This window comes from Chelonoidis abingdonii, chromosome 3, assembly GCF_003597395.2.
Source record: "Chelonoidis abingdonii isolate Lonesome George chromosome 3, CheloAbing_2.0, whole genome shotgun sequence".
Taxonomy (NCBI): Eukaryota; Metazoa; Chordata; order Testudines; family Testudinidae; genus Chelonoidis; species Chelonoidis abingdonii.
In genome coordinates, this window is record NC_133771.1 from 170,717,167 (window position 1) to 170,740,877 (window position 23,711).

At 41.3% G+C, this 23,711-nt stretch overlaps 1 protein-coding gene across 6 annotated transcripts in view; it reads right to left on the minus strand.

Moving 5' to 3' along the window:
• ESRRG (estrogen related receptor gamma) overlaps positions 1–23,711 on the minus strand; it is a 501,342-nt gene that overhangs the window by 138,227 nt on the left and 339,404 nt on the right. For all 6 annotated transcript variants that reach the window (XM_032786258.2, XM_032786259.2, XM_032786260.2 and 3 more), the window contains exon 3: positions 19,904–20,020. In XM_032786258.2, the coding sequence (XP_032642149.1) occupies positions 19,904–20,020 (117 nt within the window). The remainder of the gene's footprint in view (positions 1–19,903; positions 20,021–23,711) is intronic.

Sequence of the window (23,711 nt, forward strand, 5' to 3'; positions counted from 1 at the left end):
ACCAAATATATCTGTAACTAAGCAAATTGCAAAGGTTGTGATTTTAAACTAAACATAAGTGAAGGCAAAAAACTTGGTATTACACAGTGTTTGACACAGCATAAATGGACAATCAACATTAAACATGACTGATTTTTAAATTCTTCATTGCTCAGCTGGGGGGGAAGTAGTATATGGCCAATAAACAGAGCTGTGGACAGCTGGCATTGTGCAACACCAGTTCTTTGCCTGAATTTTCAAGCCATTCATTTATTTGCAAAGAAGAAGAAGAAAAAAAAGAAAGAAATCTAAACTAGGCCATACAATATACAAAGCAAGCCTGGGATCTCTAGGACTTCCATTGTCTCAGAGAGTCGTCACCACCCCGATCCCTCATTAAAGCTAAGGAAATGCTGGAGTGGCATGAAAATGAATACAAACCATTTGCAGCAATCTTCTGCTCACACCATCTTCAAATGAAAGCTACATTGCATAAACCAGGCAGCAAGAGCTCCTGACAGGTGGATGATTTATGCTCATAGTCAGAAGAATGAGAGAGCCTGCGGAGGACACAGCATGAGAAAGGTGGTGGCGAGACAGATGCTCTCAGTGGGCTTGCAGAGACTGGCAGGCTCTGGCTAACTCAGGTGCAACCTGAACACTTTAGTACTGAACTCATATTGCCTAGATTCCAGCACAGCCAGATCCTATTTACAGTATTATTTACAACAGAAATACTATCAGTCTATCCATGTGCTATTTATCAATATGTATTTTTTCTAGATACAGTTCAATGTAGCATGTATCTCTTTGCATAAGCATATACTAGTTCTAAAAATAAAAGTGAAATTAGGGGACAAATTCTGCACTCGTGAGTGAAATCAATGGCGTTGGATGATGTAAATGGGGGTAGATTTTGGCTCTACTCATTTGAAAAATGGTAACTGGCATGGAATGGTGACAGTACTTCCAAGGATTTGCTAAATGTTAAAAGAGTTAAAGCTAAAATGATTGGATGAGATCTAAAAATGCCCCAAAGTGCCAAACGCAAAGGGATATTCTAGTCAGTTATGTTAAGCTTTTTTCAGAAACATTAAGTGTTTCAATGACATCTTCCTATTGTAAATACATACTATTAGCAAAAAAAGCTTCACTCATATTCCCTTCTGCAATATTCACCAGCATAACAACACCACTTTAATAATACTTTGCACTTCCATGGCACCATCTGGGCAATATTCTTAAATTGCTTCACAAATAATAAAATTAGGTCTCAGACCATATGTATATACACCATAAGCATATACATTCCCACACCATATGCTTATACATTAACATGCAAATGTTCATCTAATTTGTGCAAATTTTTACTGCAATGTAATGTGCACACAGGGCAGTTTGTGCTCACAAGTGATCAGCTATATAAATGCAATAGTGGTAATTACATGCACAAAAATTAGACTTGGAAGATGGGATTTTCTAAAGAACCTAAATGACATAAGAACACAAGGCCCACTGAAAGCCAATGGAACTTTTGCTCATAAGTCACTTAGGTGCTTTTGAAAATCCAACCCAGAATAACACAAGGATTTATAAACACACAGTTTAGTTGATCACACTCAAGAAGCCTGTGAAATAGAACTCAGTGTTCTGGACTTCCACTCCTGTTCTTTAAGCTATCCTTTAAGAAAAATAATTACAACCATTTATCGCTATTGATGCTAAATACTGTTTGCTGCTTTGATTTCCTAATATAAAGGTGAAATCAGGACTAGACTGGTTCATGCTGATCATTTCAAAAAAAACAAACAATTCACTTGTTTCAGACACTGGACTTGCCACATTTTGCTATCGAACCTGTGATGTAATTAAGCATGTAGCTTCTGGAGTCACCAAAAGGGTTAAAGCATGGGAATCTGCACACTTCAGATTATCTGGGTTGAATATGGGACTTTGCTGACTCTCAGCTCCTCTCCACTTTAACAGATGGGGTCAAAGGTGGAACTGCAGATGAGAATTAAAGACACATACATCCCTTTAATCAGATAATGCATTCAAAGACTTGCAAATTCCCAAGAAGCCACTTTGCAGGCACATGTCTCAGCCCATTCCCTGACCAAAAGGGGGAGGGAGAGGAAGAGGGAAAGAGGGCTTATTCTAGCTGACCAGCATTAAAAAGGCAGGAAATTAAAGGAAACAAATGAGACCAAAATGGAATGGATTGCTAGCAATTCAAAATGCCTTCTGACTGAACAATTCTCCCTAGAGAGAAACTCCAACATTTGAAGCCTTCACACTCTGCATGCAAATGCTTTTTCTAACTTCATTAAACAGCTGTGTTTAAGAATCCTTTATAACAAGTATTTTAATTAGAGACGAGCTGTTACTGAACTGTCTCAACTACCTGAGTATCCTCAGCAAAAAACAGGATGCCCAGGAGGAAATAGAGTCATCCAGCCTGAATAGTGCAGTACTGCTCATACAGAGTGCAGGTCAGGTGCATCAGAAATTAATGCCTCTTTCTCTCATCGTGCCAAGAAAAAAAAAAAGACTGCCTACAGGACTGGTGTTTGTACTAAGTATTTTTTCATCAGTGTTCAGTGCCACGTGAAGGGGGAAGAGAACAAAAAACAAGCATAAAACGGAGAGAAGATAAAGGAAGAAGTGAAAAGAAACTCAAGTCATTTAAACTGTGCTGTGGATTTGCATTCTGTCATATGGATCCCTCTGCATCCCACCAGAGATCAAGCAATTGACATGAAGTATGCTGTGCAGAGGGAGCAGCATCCGCAATGCCTACAGCTGTGTATACCAGGATCACAGGTGCTCTGGCTTGTATTTGTTTGTTACACAGCCAGGTTTTTGTTTTTAGTGGGGATGCTTCTGGGTGCAATTCAGGAGAAAGGGAGTATGGTCCCTCCTGTGAATAAATGTAGTCATAGTCACATCTTTCCTAGCCTACCTTATCCTCCATCTGAGGTGTAAATTAGAGGGTTGGTGTACAATCTGAGAAACTTTCCAGATACGTCTTTCAATACAAGTTAGCAAAAGCTAATGCATCTATAGTGATTTTTTTTTTAAAAAAATCGTATTTGTATGTTCTAGAAACACATTAACTTTCTTTGTTCAATATTTAGACTTGTTTAACATTTCTTGCAGCTAAAAGTGAGTGCTTCAATAAAGGGAGGGACAGAGACAGATCAGAATAATAAATAAGAATAAGCTGAAACCCGGAATCAAGAGTAACATTTTAAAGTGTTTTCCTCCATAGGGATAAGTGTTTCCACACTGCAGCCAAGGTTGTTTTTTTGGAGGGGTTTGTTTTTTGTTTTTTTTTGCCTCTTAGTACTGCTTCCTACCGCTGCTAATATTCCACCAACTTCATCCAGCAGCTCAACAATTCTGGTAGTGTATAATAAACATGCATCCATCTTCAGATTTCATGCACTCTGGTACTTCCTTGGGTTACAGTCACATTATGACCTCTTGGCACCTGTGACCCAGGCATGACACAGAGTTTATGACATAGGCAAATAAGATTTACCAGACCAGGTGGTAATCCCTATACGGATTTTGTACGATACCAGGAAAGGCAGGACTCTGGCGGCAGAGTTCCCTGCCATAGGAGTTCAGACTGATCTCTTGCCTGATCAAAATGCAAAGACCCACCCCTTTGCTAAAGCCTTCTTTGGATAACAGCCCCCATGGTCAGCCATCCATACAGATGACAAGGAATAACAGGAGAAAGGGGAGTGCTGATGTGCTAAAGAACAACAGTAGAGCTTCCTATTGATTATTGGTATTGCAAGTCCCTGTGGGAACCTATGAGGAAGTTCTGGAAGAATTCCCAAGAAATATAGTTTTTACTCAAACTAAACTTTAGAGAGATGTTTGCTGGAGCACCGTCCTTACACAGAATTATAGACTGGCTCTTGTTTCTAGTGGGGTGGAAGTGCACTAAGAATTTTCGCATGTAGATTTCTTTTAAATAAATGTATTAACTCTGTGGATTGTGGTGGCATTCTCCAACTCTAACTTCGGGTGCAAAGAGCGGAATTACTGACCTTAGACCTGTTGCATTAAAGTATGCCAGGGTGTATTAAAATGAGGGTTGGCATATATGTGGCAACTTCTGAGAACTATAAATAGAGACTTCAAAGGACTAAAAATAGATACTAGCCTTTTAACTCCATTACAGCATATTGGTGTAGGAAAGATTTTTGGAAGAACAAAGTGGGAATATGATAAACACTGTGCTAAAAATAAGAACCATCACTCCCTCAATAGTTAGTTTGCATGTGAATATATGTTAAAACATCAGTAATTTTAGCTTTTTAAAGGTTAAAAGCTTGGTGGACCTTGTGATAGATTTTCTGGACTCAAAATATAACCAAGCCCTTCTATCTGTAGTGATTAAAAGGCATATTCTGCATTAGTAAAGAAACAGATTTCAAATTGCATTACCACAGCTTTTACTTTGCCATCATTTATTAGCTGTGCTCTATTTTTGTATACCTGGCACATAAACATTCTTTTTGGTACTAATTAGTGACCACTGTGAAAACTAACAAACTAGCAGTGCACTGGCATAGAATACATTTTGTGGTTGTAGCTCAGACTTAAGACTGTTGACTCTCAACCATGACAGTCATGATACAAACTGCAAATGAAATTATCTGGCCTGAGACAGTGACCCAGACAGTGAGACTGACAGATGTTGCACACTGGCAGAAACCCTCGCAGCTAAACAAAGGTCTATTGGCTAGGCTAGGCTAGGCTAGGATAGGAGGGGGTGCGGCTTAGTTATATCAATTGTCCAATGAAATGTTTTTTGGAACTCTTTCTGAAGAAAGGCAGAGATTTATAACTATGGAATACTTGAGGGATAGTGCCATATGAGATCACATGATATTTACAGCTTGTAATTTTAGTGTTTCTTGATATCCTGGCTGCTTTGATAGACTGAAGAGATCAGGCTGAGTTCCTGAACTTCCAGCAAAACTGGTACCAATGCCACTCCAAACAACAAAGTTTCCCTTGTACATGTGTCATACGGGACGTACTCATTGGCACTTATTTCATGTCCTATAGCAGCGCTTTACCCAGGGCCGGCGCTTCCATTTAGGCGGCCTAAGCAATCGCCTAGGGCGCCAGGATTATTGGGGGGCGGCATTTTGGCAGGGGGTGGGAGGCGGCAGGCGGCTCTGGTGGACCTGCCGCAGTCGTGCCTGCGGAGGGTCCCCTGGTCCCACGGCTCCAGTGGAGCTGCCGCAGGCATTCCTGCAGACAGTCCGCTGCTCCCGCGGCTCCGGTGGACCTTCCACAGGCACGGCTGCAGCAGTTCCACCGGAGCCGCAGACCAGTGGACCCCCTCTGCAGGCACAACTGCGGCAGCTCCACCGGAGCTGTGGGACCAGTGCGTGGGGCAGCGAAATGGCCATGTGCCTAGGACACTAAAAACACTAGCGCCGGTCCTGGCTTCACTCTTTATAATCCTGGGCCAAATTCTGTAGTTCTTACTCAGCTTTTATCCTGGCAAAACTCTTATTGAGTTGATGAGAGTCTTTCCAGAGTAAGAGCTGGGTAAAATCTGAGAAAGGATGTGGCTCCAGAGTAGCATTTTATGCTTAGAGGCTGCATATGCTTCAATGTCAAAACTATTCAGTATACTTATACACAAGATGTCAATCCTACTCCCCTTGAGCAGGAATTGTACAGATATCTGCATAACAGAAATGGAAAAGAATAAGGAACAAAAATAAAACTGATGAAACATTTTACAAAACGACTCATTCAAATGTAGGGCAGGACCCTTTTATATAAAATTCAAACATTTTGCAACAAATGGTGGTGCCATATTGATATATGCGCGATGGGTGGCAGGGAGCAAAAACAAAGGGCAGCCATTTGTCTGAGGGCTCATGGGAAAAGATGCCATATCAAACAGAGTCCTACATCCTTCAGGCTTGTCTCAACCTCCCCATATCACTTACACTGCTGTCTCAGTACTTCCAGTACATAAGCAAATGTTCTCACAGTTTTTTCTCCTTACGCTAAATCTATTGAATATTTTCAAAAAGAGAATAATAATTTCCAGTAAATTAGACAAATGCTGGTTTCTTATTTAAGCTTCAGAAGGAAAAAAATGACAAATGGGACTGTTCAGGTAAAAGCCAGTGATTGGGCTAAGATTTTTTCATTCTAAAAAAGTGATTAGCTTTTAATGGTATTCCAATTTGAGCAAGCCTGTGAATCTCAAAATATTGTTCCTTCTAATTCCAGGGAAGTAGTGGGACTGCAGGGTAACCAGTAACCATTAGGAGAACTACAGTGTGTGTGTGTTGGGGGAGGGGGGTTATTATGATTTGTGTTTGCCTTCACTGAAAGTTTATTAATTCCACACAAAAGTTCTCACATTTTATCTGATTAAGAAGAAAACAACACACTGAATCAATGATGTGCCACATTCACTGCTGGTGAGAGTGGGCCCAAATCTCCAACCATCAGCATCATTGGGAATTCTGCTATTGATTCCAGAGGATCAGACCCATTGTATATAATTCCAGTGGAGCTGTGCCTACTTGAGCCAACAGCAGCTCTGGCCTCAAAACTCCAGAAGCTAACCCTTAAAAATGCATAATCAATAAACTCTGAAACTTAAAAAAAATCCTGTAAATATAACTGATTTCCAAACTCAGAGTCATAAACCACATTGCCTTCCATATGCGTACTGAATTCTCCCTCACATTGATGGGAAAGCAATATGCACATGAAAGGTCATATAGTCATTTAAAACTTCTGGCCCACTCAATTAATGTCAATGGAAAAATTGACATTGAGTTCAATAAGAGTTAAATTGGGTTCTAAAGAATCAACCCTGTGCTGTGCTAAGCCACCTCAGTGCCACTCCCACTGAAGCTAAAAGGACTGAGAAACACCTCATGGAAGATGCACAGCACTTTGCAGAATCAGGATCTAAATCAGGGTTGCCAAACTCGGCAACACCAAGGACTACAATAACAACTTAGCAGGAGCCTGAGCATTGGACCTAATTTGCATGTAAATTTACATCATTTCAAAACCCAAACGGAATGTCCTCAGTTATCACATTTGCAAGTACTTGTGTCTTCTTTCATGGAGGAATAGAATCTGCATGTTGTGTGAGCTGAACAGCAATACAAACCTGCAGAAGAACAGTTTGTCCTTACCCTTCAGTTACAGGTAGCGTGATGGTCATGGGGCACATTTTAGGACAGACAAATTAGCTTCCCAGTTTAGTGTCTTAATTTGTCCATCACATTTTGGCTAGAAAGCAAGAGGTCTGCTTAAGATACCAACAATATTCAGCACTTGGTTTCCATTTTTTCCAGTGAGATTGAACAGATCCTGGTATATACATTAAAACATTGATACTCAGCTCTCAGTGGTTCAGGAGCCAAATTAGTGATCAACATTACCCAAAAGAACCACAGTAGTGTGAATTCATTGTTTCATTTACTATATTATATGTAATTCTCACAGCAAAATGACCTGCCAAATATTATTACTTTACCAACTACAATTGATTAATAACATAGTAAAAACATCCTGACTGGTTAATAACTTAGATTGGTTAATCATTAAATCACACAATGTTTTATTATCATGTGCTGCAAAGAGCTGCAGGAGACACTTGCCGCTTGTGAGTCTCAGTCTGAGTATCACTGCATTAAGCCCAAGCCCAGGTAAACAAGCAGTCTCTAATGCAATATCTGCACTAGAAATCAAGCCCTTTACAACACATTAAAAACATGGAAAAGTTTTAATAGCAAGAAGAGACTCAAACAGAAGATGCACTGTGTCATCTCTTGATATTACAACACAGGAGCTTTGTTTAATACCCTGCATTAACAAAGAAACTCCTTAAGTATAATATTGCAAGAGAGAGCATAAGAAATATCTCTGAGGTCAATGCAGTTTTATTAACTGTCACCCAGTACAGACATATTTCCTTGAATACCATTAAAGCTTTCCCCTTCCCTTTGTTCTAATTTCTGAAGGCAGTAGAAACTAAAACTTCCCGCACAATAATTTCTATTTTCTACTTGGCAGACTAATAGTATTAGACTTGTGAAAGAAATGTAGCTTGGCAATGTCTTATGCGCAGGTCTTTTCAAAGGAAATGTTGTTAGGAAGAATTTTAGTAAGCAGGCTTTTTTTGGTGATAACACATTTTTAGTTATAAAGGAGGTTACTTAGTTTTATTTATTAGATTTGGAGGGCATGCTTTAATCTGTTTCTAGCTGATGCTATGCACCTCTTTGCATGAGCCTAAATATACATTAGCTAGTCTCTTCGCTGAGCAGGATTCATTTTCAAATATTTTTAAGGCCAGAAGGGACTATTGTGATCATCTAATCTGACCTCGTGCATAAGACAAGCCAGAAAAATTCACCCAGTAATATCTGTATTGAGCTCAACAATTTATGGTCGGAAAGTAAGATCTTTCCCTAGAAAGCTTGGGTTTTTTGTTTTGTTTTGTGGACTGTTTTTTTTAAAGAATGAAATTCCTGAAGGCTCCTGACCCAAAAATATTTATGGACCCATACGTTAGCAGCTGTGAATGCTAACATATGCTAGGAAAGAGTTTATGTAACAACTACAGTTTTCTAGTTTGCTACAACTCTGTGATCTCAACTGGACATCTGAAAGAAATGCACAAACTTCCAAGAATATAGCTAAGCCAGGAGCAAAGGAAGCAACCCAATAAAAATAATTTCTTAAACCCTTAATCCATACAGCAGATGGATTCCTGGCTGCTGCCATGACACTGCCTACAGACAGGGTAATGTACATTTTTCAGGAAGTATTCACTTTTTGATAGACTACTACAAACTAATAAGTGAGAAACTTTAAGTGACAGTGTATCTTGGCAGTTAGAGCCACTCTGGGAAATGTGTGATCACAACAGTCTAACACTATATTGGAGAGAGATTTTTTTTTTTTTTTTTTTTTTCTTCTGAGTATGGATTCTGCATTGCCAGTCCACAGCTGGGAGAGAGAGTTACTATTTATTTGTGAAGGTTGGCTGGCTGATGACCATGCTAGCATCTGCACGCTTAGAAAGAGAAGACTAGGACTGCACAAGGGTGGTTCCTGAACTGTAGGGTGCTCATGTCATTATGTGGATAATGGGCTGTTTTTAACCTAGATTGAAGACCCACAAATCCTTCACAATATACAACTCAAATTACTACAGCACCGGTTGCAAATGAGTTCCTAAAAGCTTTAGCTCTCTAGCATTTAAATAGTCCACTCAATTCTTCCGGGAGAAATGCTGAAGAAATGTAGATTTTAACAATAACCCTTCACTTGGTAAACAGACTTTATTATTAGGCTAAAAATAATGGACCAGATCTTCAAGTGGTGTAAATTGATTGTGGGTCTACTGACTTCGATTTACACCCTCTATGTTTTAATAGAGTGATAAAGCTAAAATGCTGTCATCTTCTCCATTCTGACTGGTTACAGAGCAGTTGACACTGACTAGCAGCGACCAGACAGTCAGAAGGAAAACTCAAAAACAATTTTGAATCAAACCTACTTGTCCCGTGTCCCTATGTGGTAAAAACATAAAATGATAAATCAGTGGTCTCTCAGCCAAATAGGGAATATACATCAGTGTCCCAGGTAACAAATGACATTGACCAGTCACTAAAAACAGACATAAAAAAACTCAGAAGACAGCTGACTAGAAACACTGAAACAAAACATTACTGCTCCAAAGATCACTAACAGACAGGAAGCATTTTGATCTTTACCAGTCATTTGCTGAGTTTATACAAGTACTGCAGAGCACAACACTAATAAGAGAAGGCTTTCCTATTCTTCATATACTCAACAACTACCTTAGGCTCCACTTCACCCATCCACCTGACTCCTCAATGAGCGTTTTAAACCTTGCTCCTGCAAGGTAGAGCCATAACTGAGACCGAGGCCTTGTCTGCATGGAAAAAACTGATTAGCACAGCTATTCTGGAATAGCTATTCCAGTATAATTTAGCTATTCCAGAATAACTCCCTTATGTGGACTCTATATTTTGGTATACTCCAATCTGTGAGTGGAGTTAGTCACTATTATTCCAGATTACAGTTACCACATGAGGAGCTATTCAGTAATAGTTATTGCAGAATTATTCTAGAATAGCTCTGCAGTAATTTCCCCATGTTGACAAGCCCTAAGGAAGGTACCCTTCTGGGGAGCTGTGTACAGGGCCGGCTTTAGCAAGCGCGGGGCCTAATTCCTTGGCGGGGGCGGGGGGGGCGGGGCTTGTACTCACCAGGCGGCACTCCCAGTCTTCGTCAGCACTTCAGATTGCCGGCTGGGGTCGCAGGGCTGCCACGCTCCTGCCGGGGTCATGGGGCCGCAGGGCTGCCACGCTCCTGCTGCAACTTCGGTCAGGAGAGCAGGGCCGCGGGGCTGCAGCACTCCGGCAGAAGCTCCGGCCAGGGTCGTGGGGCCGTGGGGCTGCCGCGCTCCAGCCAGAGCTCCGGCCGGTGTCACGGGGCTGCCACGCTCTGGCTGGCGCTCTGGCCAGGGAAGCAGGGCCGCCGAAGACCCCGGCAGAGCTGACCCCGCCGGGGTGAGTAAAAAAAATTAAAAAGGCACCTAAGGCGTGGGGCCCAATTGCGGGGAATCAGGCGAATTGGCCTAAAGCTGGCCCTGGTATAGAGTTAGACTGCAAACCAAAGCACGGTCTGTAAGCAGAGGGAAGCATAGCTTTACAGCCAACCAACTTCATACAAGGGCTACAAGAGAGACTTTTAGACATTTGTGGCAACTTTTATACATAGAGTTATAAAGCCCCACTCTTTTAGATGTTTAAAGGAATGTATTCTGTAGAGCTGGTACAAGTCTGAAAGAGATCATTCCAAATCTGTTAGTCATTTTCAAAAAATGAATTATAAGCTCTTTCAGGTCTGACACCTGCCTATGAATACCTCTGTCAATTCACATGGTTGTACAATCAGACACTTCTATTTTTTTAAAAATTCTCTCCTTATCAATTGCTGTGTGAAAGATCCACCACATAAACAACAACAAAAACTAAGGACCAGATCTTGCGAACAAGCAGGTGCTTAACTTTATTAGACTCATACACTTTAAGGTCAGAAGGGACCATTATGATCATCTAGTCTTACCTCCTGCACAATGCAGGCCACAGAATCTCACCCATCCACTTCTGTAACAACCCCCTAACCTACAATCTGAGTTATGAAGTCCTCAACACTGTGAGTTGGAAGCCTCAGACCTGCAGAGAATCCTCCAGCAAAAGTGACCCATGCCCATGCTGCAGAGGAAGGCAGAAAGACCTTTCCAGGGCCTCTGGCAAATCTCCCTGAGAGGAAAATTTCCTGATAAATTAAACTACTGAGCATCGTGACAAAGACGCACCACCAGCACCAGGAAAGAATTCTTTATAGTGCTCCAGATCCATCCCATCACAGACCACTGGGCATACTTACTGCTGATAATCAAGATCAATTGCCAATTATTGCCAAAAAATTAGGCTAGCCCATATACTATACCACTCCAGGATAAACTTTATCAATGCTATGGAGAGTCACGTGAAAGCCAGATATGATGCATATTTGCTCCCACTACTCCCACTTGGAAGGCTGTTACGACAGGAACTTCAGCTAGCTCACAATGGGTGATTAATACATTCGTCGTAATTTCAAGTCTTAGAACTCCTGGTAGTCCAGTTTTTAGTTATCCCATTTGTTCCGTCGTTTTGTATTTTTATTCGGATCCAGCCTTCTTGGATCGACTGATCCTTGCAGGAAGGCATTCAATATTGCTTCGTAGTTTTTACTTGTCTCCTGCCTTTCTGAGCCCTTAGCATCCCGAGACAGAGGGGATCGGTGGGCACTAAGGCCTTCTGGGCCTGGAGTGATAACATGGATCTAGAGTGCATAGACAACGTAATACCAAGCTATACTATCAGCGCGCGCTTGCCCCTTGGGGTTGTCCTCCTCTCCCTAGCGCCGGACACGCGCTCGCACCAGCCCACCCACACCCGCCCCACATTGGTACTAAGCTTAAATAATTCCTCTTCCTCTCTAATATTTATCCTCTGATATATTTATAAAGAGCAATCATATCCCCCCAAACCTTCTTTTGGTTAGGCTAAACAAGCCAAGCTCTGAGTCTCCTTCATAAGACAGTTTTCCATTCCTCAGATCATCCTAGTAGCCCGTCTCTGAACCTGTTCCAGTTTGAATTCATGTAATAGTCCATGCATCAAAAGAACTACTCACCTGTTATAGTTAGCACATGGGAAGTGTTCACAAAATTGGGCTAGTGATTGACTATAAAACAGGGAAACAGAAGAAACACAAATTGCGATAAAATGTATACAATAACAAATTCTACAAAACTCTGACAAAATAATTTTATTTTTCAGTTCTATAATCTAGGTATTCTTACAACAAGAGCAATACATTTGAAACAGGATTATGATTTTTAAATTATGGTGTCCTCTTAAATATCCCCGGGTTATTCAAGAGTCATTATGCCTTCCATCTGTTCTGATCTGACCAATCTAATCACCAGCGCACACACTCACTTCAACAAACTTTTTCATTTACACCAGGAAAAAATGAACAAACTGTATTTCACAGTGGTCTTTGAATAATAACCTTTCAAGACCCAGAAATGAAAAATGAAACACTATAGGACCGCATGTTAATGCCCTTGTTAAAGTTTTTTCTTTTATGCTATTAATAATCTATTACCTGGAAGTTCAAGGAAAATACTAAAACCAGATATCTGTCATGCAGCTTAAAGTTTCTTACATTAGTTAACCCTCATTGGATAATTGGGATAAAACACATGATAGTGTCTTACAAAAGGTAGATTCATGCCTGATCATCTCTTCATTGAGAAGATCACTGATTTTTTTAGACAAAACAATACGGGAGATCTAATGTACCTGGATTTCAGCAAGGCATTTGATACAGTTCCATAAGAAATTATTAGTTAATTGGAGAAGATGGGGATTAATATGAGAATAAAAGATGGATAAAGAACTGGTTAAAGGGGAGACTATAACAGTCACACTGAAAGTGAACTCTCAGGCTGGAGGAGGTTACTATGGAGTTCCACAGGAATTGGTCTTCAGACCAATCTTTTTTAGCATTTATAAAGGACCTTGGCACAAAAAGTGAGTGTAAGCAAATAAATGGGTGGTATAGCCAATACAGAGGGGACCTAAATATCAACAAGAAGATCTGGACAACCTTGAAAACTTGAGTAATAGAAACCGGGTGAAATTTAATAGGGCAAAGTGCAATGTCACGCATTGGGAACAACAAGAATTTTTTCATAAGCTGGGGACATATCCATTGGAAGTGACATAAGAGGAGAAAGACTAAGTTATTGGTTGATCACATGATGACTATGAGCTGTAAATGTGATGAGGTCGTGAAAAAGACTAACGCAATCCTAGGATACATCAGGTAAGGTATTCCAGTAGAGACGGGGAAATGTTAGTACCATCATACAAGGCACTGGCAACACCTTCTTTGGAATACTGTGTTCAAGTCTGGTCTCCATGTTTAAGAAAGTGGATTCAACTGGAACAGGGGCAGAGAGGGCTACTGGGATGATGTGAAGAATGGAAAACCTACCTTCTGAAAGAACTTAAAGAGCTTGTCTGTTTAGCCTAACCAAAAAAGCTGAGGGAGATATTATTGCTCACTATAAATACATCAGAGGGATAAATACCAGGGAGGGAGACGAGTTATTTAAGTTAAATGCCGATGTTGACATGAGAACAAATGGATATAAACTGGCCATCAACAAGTTTAGGCTTGAAATTAGACAAAGATTTCTAACCATCAAAGGAGAGAAGTTCTGGAACAGCCTTCCAAACGGGAGCAGTGGGGGGCAAAAAACCTAACTGGCTTCAAGACTGCACTTTATAAGTTCATGGAGGGGATGGTATGATGATACTGCCTAGAATGGCATGTAGCTGATCTGCGATTGCTAGTAGCAAACAATCCCAGCGACCGGGGATGGGACACTAGATGCAGAGGGCTCTGAGTTTCTGTAGAGAATACTTTCCCAGGTGTCTGGGCTGTGGGATCTTGCTGAAATGTTCAGGGTCCAACTAACCATCATATTTGCAGTCAAGAAGGAATTTTCCCCTGAGTCATATTGGAAGAGACTCTGGGGAGTATTCCTCCTCCTCTGAAGCAGCAGGGGTCACTTGCAGGTCTAAACTAGAGTAAATAGTGGATTCGCTGTAACTTGAAGTATTTAAATCAATATTTGAGGACTTCAGTAACTCAGTCAGAGGTTACAGGTCTATTACAGGATTGGGTGGACAAGGTTCTGTGGCCAGCAATGTGCAGGAGGTAGGGTTGCCAATTTTGGTTGGACGTATTCCTGGAGATTTCATAACATGACATAATCTTTAATTCCTGGAGGTTCTAAGCCAATCCTGGAGGGTTGGCAACCCTAGCAGGAGGTCAGACAAGATAATCATGATGGTCCCTTCTGGCCCTAAAGTCTATAAGTCTAGGACTCTAATGTTAGTGGAACATATATGGAAAAAAATTAAGCTGCCAAGAAGGACTGGGATCTTAATTACATGCTGTTCACACTGAGGAAAAATTTCTCAACTAAACCACATGGCCCCTTGAATCTGGGTAGATAAATGTTGGGCCTAAATAATTAGGTTCAGATTATGGCTACTTAGGCACAGGTGCATGTAGTGGATGAAGAGTATATGAACCCTCTGCTTCCTTACCCTCCTGTTCAAAGAGCATTGTCCATCCGCAAGGGAATGTGCCCCTATATCCATACCCTACACAATATTGTAATAATCTTTGTACAAAATATGCCTTCTAAGGTATGATTTGAAAACTAATAACTTGTTGGTCAATAATATCATGGTGAAATGCACATAGCAACATTATATGTAAAAGTTATGAACATAAACTGAAATCACGACTGAAGTGTGTTTACCAGACAGGTCTGGGAAGTGGGTAAACCTGTTTCTCAAAGACAAAGGACAAGTTGATGCCTCTAGCTAGTTGTCATCAAAGCTGATGACACAAAGTGACAACATCATAAAATTAAATAAGCTTCCCAAGCTGTGAAAAGAAACGAAGTGACTGATATATATATATATGTAATTTCAAGAAAAGTTCTAAAAGAAAAGCTCCTCAACACCCTAGTGCAGATTTCTATCAGAGACACACATTGGCAGTTGTGCAGAAGTTCCTGTAAAGAATATGATGTTCCTATCAAAGTGGTTGAAACTTGATTTTATTTCAGGGTCTGCAACTAAATTTTTTAGTAAATAGATTTAGGCTGTCAATTTCCAGGCATGCTGTGCCATCAGCAGGTAGAGACTGCTGTGACCAACGTGGAGGCTGTAGCAGCAAATTTTATTATAGATTGGTAATTGAATTGAACAGGTTTACATTTGAATAGATTTACTGCAGCATGATCTCTGACATGCTGCATGGGACTGAAATCCTCGTCTATACATAAAGACATGTTTAAGACATAGGGGGCCAAATTCATTCCTGCTGTAACTCCATTCTAACCAATGTAGTTATACCAAGGATACATTTGTCCCTGTATCTAATTTTCCCTGGGTGCTGGGAAGACAATAGGAACCAGCTGCATACATCTAACCTAAACGGAACAAAATATTATCATCTATCGTTAAAATCTTTACATAAAAGGACACTGTCAAGACTGACAAATCCACAATTTAATCCATCCTAAACAAAAGCTCATCCTCAAATGTTTCCTAAGTAGCTAAAAACAATCTCTCTCTTAAAAACAGAGCTCCAACAGCATGTCGTGTATCAGTCTGGTTCCAAATGCCAAAGACCACCACCAAGTGGGGCAAAGAAACTGAACTCTTCTTCTGCTCTCTAGACAGGGCCGGATTAACCTTTTTTGGGCCCAGCGCCAAACATATTTGTGGGCCCCCATGACGGCAATGGAGCATGGCACGGGGAGGCCAGCCAGAGCCAACGGGGTTTACCATGGCAGGGCAAGGGCACTATTTATAAACCGGCAGTTGCCAGACACACAGTGGCCTACCCAGCCCTGTGCTGCCAGCATGCCACTTCCCCTCAGAGGTGGGCCTATGCCACACCACACAGCCCCCTGCCCAATGCTCCCAACTCCCTATGGCACGAGGCCCCCCGGACCCACTATGGCCAGCACCCCCGCAGACCCACCCACAAATGTACACCACCCTGCACAGCACCACCCCGCTTACAGCCCCCCCAGAACCCCCACTTCCTAGTGCCCCAACACACACAGATCCTCCCCAACTGTCAGAGCCCAGCACCTCCCTCCCCATACTCCCCACAGATCCACTCCCCCAAGCCCTGCCTCCTGGCCACACTCACCAGCCCTGCTGTGAGGCAACTTTGTCTGCCGGGCTGAGCCAGCCGCACAGCCAGGGCTGGTCCCAGGGCCGGGAATCGCTCTATCCCCTTGGGAGTGGCGTGACCTGCCCCGGACGGGGTCCTTCAAGATACACTTGCCTGGAGGGGCCCTGCCAAGCCCTCCACCCCCTGCCCCCACACCTGGCTGAGACTGGCCAGGCTTCTGCACCAGTCCCAGGTGGCTCAGCTCTGGGGAGACAGGTGGGGCCCCACAGGTGGTGAGAAGCAGAGATTGCCCAGAGCCAGAGGTGCTCTGGGGTCTGGCCAGGGGGCTGAGAGGAGCAGGGGGTGGAGGCCAGGGTGCAGAGAGGAGCCCTTGGCCAGCCAGCAGGCAGGCCGAGAGGAGCAAGTGGTGGGCGGGGGGAGCCAGCAGGGCCCCTTCTGAGCATAAGCCCAGCTCCATGGAGCCACTGTAAACCCGGCACAGTCCCTAAAAGTCATGCCTCTCAGGTATGGCTGAGCCACATGTGCAGGGACAGAACAGTGCAACCAGACTGCCTGCGCTTTATACCTATTTTGTGGAAAGAAGATTTCAGTCTCTTATACTGTCAATTTAGCCCTTCTCATGAGCATTACATTCAAATAATTAAAAACAAACAAAATTCCCAGTGTGTCTGCTGGCCAACCCATCCATAAGCAAGAACTGCATGCTCGTAGGCAGGCAGCAAAGAAGGTAAGTAGAAGGACAGTGGGTTTGTCATCAGTGGGTGGTCCAGCAAAGGAGTTTAGAAGTTTGACAGTCTAGTAGACTTCACTTGGGATGAGCTGATTGTTGCTTTATAATCAAGGGAATACTTTAAAAAATGCACTTTGGTAGGTAAGTTAAATTTGGGTCTGTCGACTGTAATATTTCTCTTGATTTTCTACTGCCCTGACTGTACCTGCATGGTAACTTACACCAAATTGGAACAGTAGAGTTTTTGAATAAATATAGTTGACCATAAGGTGAGAAAAGGCAGTGGAGATTCAGGTAGCATTTCCATGAAACAGAGAATTTTAAAAAAAACCCACTCTTTTATTGAAAAATTAGACACAATAAAGTGTTGATAAACTGAGCTGCAGTTTGGTTAAAACAAATGGCCCTGATTCTGTTCTCATGACATTGGTATTGGTGTACACTTACTGGTAATATGGGTAAACAGAAGTGAAAGCAGAATCTGGCCAATAATATCCCTTTGACATCATCACACGGTATTCATTACTCTGATCAAGGGAAGTTTTGTTTTGAAATCTGGGTAGTGTATTTTAAGGGACTGATTTTTAAGCATGGTAGACACACAACTACTATGCAAGAAAAACAGGTGAACAAATCTGCACCTGAACTGTGTGCACAATTACTGTGATTGCACATGCAGATTGGGAAACTGAACATAATTAGTCATTTTCAGAAGAAATTTCCTGATTTGCACATGCAGCCACAATAGCTGCCCACACAAACTATGCATGCAATTACAAATATTTATGCATATGTAATTGTGCACCTCACATTTAAAAATCAAGTTATAAATCAGTTCACCCATCTGAACACTTAGTAGTGTCTTTCCATTCCCTCCTATTAAGAACAAGTTCCTCAATATGCCTGTATTTTAAATTATTAGTAACACAAGGCCTTTTTTTCCTATTCACAAAGATGTTAAGCAGCACAGTCTATTTCAAAAGCTGTCATTACCAAGCGTTCCTTTCATTTTCCAGCTTGTCTAAAGTTTCCATTTTGGCCTTTGCGCAATGGCTACTAGTGGCTGAAACAAATCAGGTTTTCTACACATAAGGAAATCCTAGCTGCACCAGAATGGAGGGCCACATCCTGCAGTCTTTCCTGAAGCAAAATCCCCATTGAATTTGACAGGAGTTTTGCTAGAGTGAAGCTAAGGACAGCAGGATTTGGCTCACAGGATCATAGCGTCTGCCAAAGCACTTGCACAGAACGAGGTTTATTCTTAGTAAGTATAATCCAATAAGAATATGTCTGGAGGTGCGTGATAGACCTAATTTTTCCATCATCTCTCTATTGCTCTATATTCTTCTTAGACATTACCAGAATGACTATGCACTGAAACCTGTTTTAAAGGACTATCTATGGGATTTGTAAAAATCGGTCACCAATTAAAGCTGACTATTTTAAGTTATGTTCAAACAAAATTGCATTGGAAACTGTACGGAGATATTTTAAAGTGGTTGCTTAATGCTGGGGATTATCCATAGAATGCAACTGTTAGAACAAATTTCACTGTATTTATTTTAAATTGTTATCTAGCGCAGAAGTCAATGAAATTATTTTATTTTCTGTTACTCTTTCTTGTTGGCTACAATGCAATCAAAATTCAGTGAATAAAATCTATTCATAAAAAATTACATCCTCAAACATCGACAGTAGAGAGAATGGTAGGGTTTCTGGCATGTAAAGAACGTATTTTTTCTGTAGCTTAGGGCCCAAGTCTCCCTGGCCTAGGTAGTTTTATATTGATGTAACTGGGGTATATTAAGCCCTGGGCCTGTCAGGATGGTTTCTTGGAGATGTTTTCCTACATTTACCAGCGATTCAGTGCCTTGATTTGGAAAAAGAGATGCATACATCCAAAAAAATAAAAAAAGCTTTAAAGACAGGGGTGAGAGCTTGTGTGCGCGCTTAACATTCAGGGTCTGATTCTCTTCTTCCTTGCCCCAAATTTTGCACCAGTGTAGCTTCATTGACTTCAGTAGAGTTACTCTGGGTTTACACCAGCATACCGTGAGAGGAGAAGCAACCCCTTCACTTTTTCTGGTGATATCAATAAACAGTACAATGTGGAAACAGAAAATCATAGAATGTAGTTGTACCAGTAACAGTGTAGAGTAAGAGAGAGAACACAGGCTTGAAACGTCACAAGGTAACAATCTTATGGAAACAGACAGGGTTTTTTGTGATGATTATTCTACTAGCAGCCCATTGAAACAGATGGAACATTAGGGTGTATCTGATATATTCCACACCAGAGAAAATGTGTTTTACCTGGAAAAGCAGCAGAGAATCCTGTGGCACCTTATAGACTAACAGATGTTTTGGAGCATGAGCTTTCGTGGGTGAATATCCACTTCGTCAGATGCATGTAGTGGAAATCCAGGGGCAGGTATATATATATGCAAGCAAGCAAGCTAGAGATAACGAGGTTAGCTCAATCAGGGAGGATGAGGCCCTGTTCTAGCAGTTGAGGTGTGAAAACCAAGAGAGGAGAAACTGGTTCTGTAGTTGGCAAGCCATTCACAGTCTTTGTTCAATCCTGAGCTGATACCTGGGTATACCCGGAATCTTCAGCAAGCAGGCAAGGAGTTAAAAACAGAGACTGTCATGAAGGACATGAATCTACTGAGGTTTCTTTCTTCAATAGGTGGTCAAAACACTTACCATTTTCTCTTCTTTCCTGATTGACCTGCAATTGTTACATGTATTTGTCGATAAGATATGTATTGACTAGATCGGCCTTACCTTCTTTCAGCATGCCAACTTTTAGACACTTCATGAAGCGGCAGGCTTGGCAGGACTTGCGTCTGCGCTTTGTGATTTCACATTCATTTGTTGCTGGGCAGCTGTATTCTATGTTACCTGTGATACAGATTTCAGAAAAGAGAAACCACTGAGAAAATGTTAACTGACAAATACCATCACTATATGACCAGAAATCATAACATTCCTAGTGTATTTCATTCAGGATAATACAAGCATGCAATTAAAAGTAATTGTTACTGGCTGGCCAGAGGAAATGGCTTTGAGATTAAATTAAAAAAAAAAAGCCAGTTAAAATCAGTTAAAACTGCCAGTCAAAACTCCTGTCAAATTCAGTGGGGATTTTGCTTCAGGAAAGACTGCAGGATGTGGCCCTCCATTCTGGTGCGGCTAGGATTTCTTTATGTGTAGAAAACCTGATTTATTTGACTTTTTTTGTTCAGATGACTGTACACAAAAAGTGCAAAAGCTTCATTAATATGAGCCTGTATCCTGATACAACCATATCCCCAAGCAGATTCCTTCATGTAGATTATTCCTACGAGGGGAAACAGTAATCTGTGGAAGCTGGGTCAGGAAGCATCTGCACTAAATCACAAGGACCATGTCCCTGATCCAAGAACCCCAGTCCAGAATGCCTCCTCAAAGCCTGGGCCATAGAAGATCTTCAGAATGTGAGCTGTGTTGGGTTTAGAGAAGCGCAGAATGAGACGTAACAATTGTACCTTTCTTATCTGCCTCTCTTCTGTAGACATATGAGGAAGAGGTGGCCTCTAGTGCTTTAGTTTGGCTGTTAGGAGATGACTGTTGGAATTAAAAGCATTCTTAAGACTACACTGTGACTGTAGGCCAAAGCCTGCAGTAGACAGCAGTCCGGCAGCTCATCCTTCTCCCTCTAGAACTGGGAGCACAATGTCCCTAAAAGGGTGGGGCTGCAAAGCCACAATCACACCTGTTGAAGGCCACAGCATACACTTCCCACTATTATAGGCCAGTTCTGTTATCCGTGTCACTGCCTCCTCCCTCTCCCACCCACTTTTGGGGCTTCTAGATCTTAGGGGGCAGAGCAGTGTTTCATCTTTGTTTTACACAACACTAAGCATACTGTTTGTGCTCAACAAATAAATAAATAAAAAACAGATACACATGAAATAAATACTGTTAAAATTACACCAAAATTTCCCCATCTTTGTAAGTATCTGTGTCCAAATGACGGAAAGTTTTGTCTTATTTTGTCCCAATGCTATATTTCTTTTCGTAAAAAGCTTCTGCTGTATGCCTCTCTAACCGTGCATCCTATTGTTCACCACTCTATTCAATAGGACAGAGTCTATGGTAGTCAGTAGTTTTGCAAAGAAACTGACTTTTAAATAAAGCATCTTCCCCCATCAGCCCTGTCACATCTTGCTTTAAAGGTATTTCGTTACTTTCTAACCCTTTCCCCTGTGATTAAGTGCATTAGTATCTTAATGAAAATGCATTCTGTTTATTGCCCTCTTGGGAAACGAGGGGTCATCACACCACATGAATAAATTGTCATCAGAGACAGTCCGAGCATAATTGCAATTTTGCTGCTCCCTGTTTGTTGCACTCAGGGTCCGTCAAAATCCCCTGAAACATGTGCAGATTCTAGTAATTAGCATAGAGTCTGCCTGGGACCACAGCATTGATGAAATATTTCAGAGTTAATCACACTTTGTAAACACTGATTTATATTGACTACCTTTCTCCAGACTGATGTCTCCTCATTAAATATCACATTAGTGGATTGCAGGATAGCACAAAGACTCAAATGCTCAGCAACTGCTAATTCAACAGGAAGTATTACTTAAACCACTTATATCTATTGAAAATTGGTTAAGTATTTATGATAGAGAGGTCTGCATGGTGCAACATATGCAAGATAAACCCATCAGAAATCTCTCACTAAATTAGCATTGTAACTTAATGCATTTATGCCAATAAAACTGACATATTTTGCACAACCTTTTCAGGGCTGTGCAGGCTTCGGTCATTTAGAACATTACTGCGTAGTTGAATTAGCAATGCTTGCAAAAAAGGCAGGGAATCAGGACATGTCTGACCACGACAGGATCTGCTGGGATAGCTTACAACTTGAATATACCCTCTGGTCCCTTCCATAGCGTCCAAACAGAAAGCTCCCTAATAAATGTGGTTAGAGAGTCTGCCTGTACAGTAAATTAGGAAAGAGATGCTCTCTAGATGACCTTTGTTTGATATCGATAATGGAGGTGGAAAAGGATATTTTGAGATATGTGGAGGGAGGCGAGGAAAGAGTGACAGCAAGACTATTCCAAAATCCACACATTCCTTTCTCATGCTGCATTATACTCCATCAGTGAAATAATATGGGCACGTACCAATATATGCATTCAAAGGACTTCATAAACTTCAATTAAAACTCACCACACCACGGTAAAGGGAAACAGAGGCTGAGAAGCAAGATGATTTACCCAAGGCCACAGAAGAAGCTAGGAACAGATGCAGGATAAGGACTCAAATTCTGGGTCAGGGTTCTGTGCTCACACCACTAAACCAAGCCTCTCTTTGTCAGGCACCTCATTTTCCAGATTCACCCCTTGCTGGGTCCTTGTATGAAGGTATAGACGTAGATGCAGACACAAAAAGGTTGGGTTCAAAACTAGGATATGGTAAAAAAGGGAGTAGTTTTCCACAGCATGAAGTTCAAACCCATCCCCCTGTAAGTTTCAGACCTATCCAACACTGTTGGAGACAAGACTGCGTGGAAGAGGAGAGGTAAAATCTGGTGCAAATGGCTGTCGGGTGACATGACAGGCAATTGATTGTCTAGAAATTCTGATTTTCTAGATGGTGGTTAAAAAGGGTTATACTTTGCCATTATTTCAATCATTAGATCCCAGTAATTTGGTTGGATGGTTAAGATTTCCGTATCCATTTAGGCAGTTTTGCTTTACTAACTCATTTTCTATATCATAGGACTGATTCTGATCTTAATTTTACTGCTGCAAATCTGGAGTACCTACAAAGAAGTCAATGGAGAAACACTACCCTGGATTTATTTTGGTGTAACTAAGATCAGAACCTTGCATGGCTCCACAAGAATTGCGTGACCCACAATTTTAGCAACAGTAAGCAACATTTTAAAGTGTGGCCAGTGTGTGAAATCTATTCAATGGAATCAAAAAGTCTCTGTTCAACAGATGGCTGCAGTAGTCTACTGGATGCCTACATGCATAGATCTACACCTATTTCTACTAGTGAACTGTCCTTGAAAATCCTTGACTTTTGTTGTTGTTCTATAAGTGAAAGTATATTATTGCTAAAAATGTGCTGTCCCAAGCACGCACTAACGTTATTACATCTATTTTGGTACCAGTTCAAACTTATTGTACCCTGTAGGTCATAAGGTCTCTTGTATTCACTTGTTTTTCTTCAATGCACTAAAAACTGCAAAAGAGTCAAACATTTATTCAGCAAGCACTCAGGCATCTACCAGTAGATGGTTATATTAGACACTTATTGAGGGGGTTACACGCATATGTTAAGGGTTTCCAGATCTGCCTTGAAATTTCAGTGAGAAGATGATGTTAGAAAGATACATTACCATTTTCTTATCTAGAGTTGCTAAACAATGCTAGAGGGTGAATTGGGCAGCTACTAATGGCATAACTTGAGTTTGCCCAGTTCTGTCAATAGTTGGAGAGGTAGCTGTTTTATACAAGGAACAAAATCAACATGGCAGCTCAGGATTTTTACACTGGGCTGACAAGAATGATAAAGCAATTTA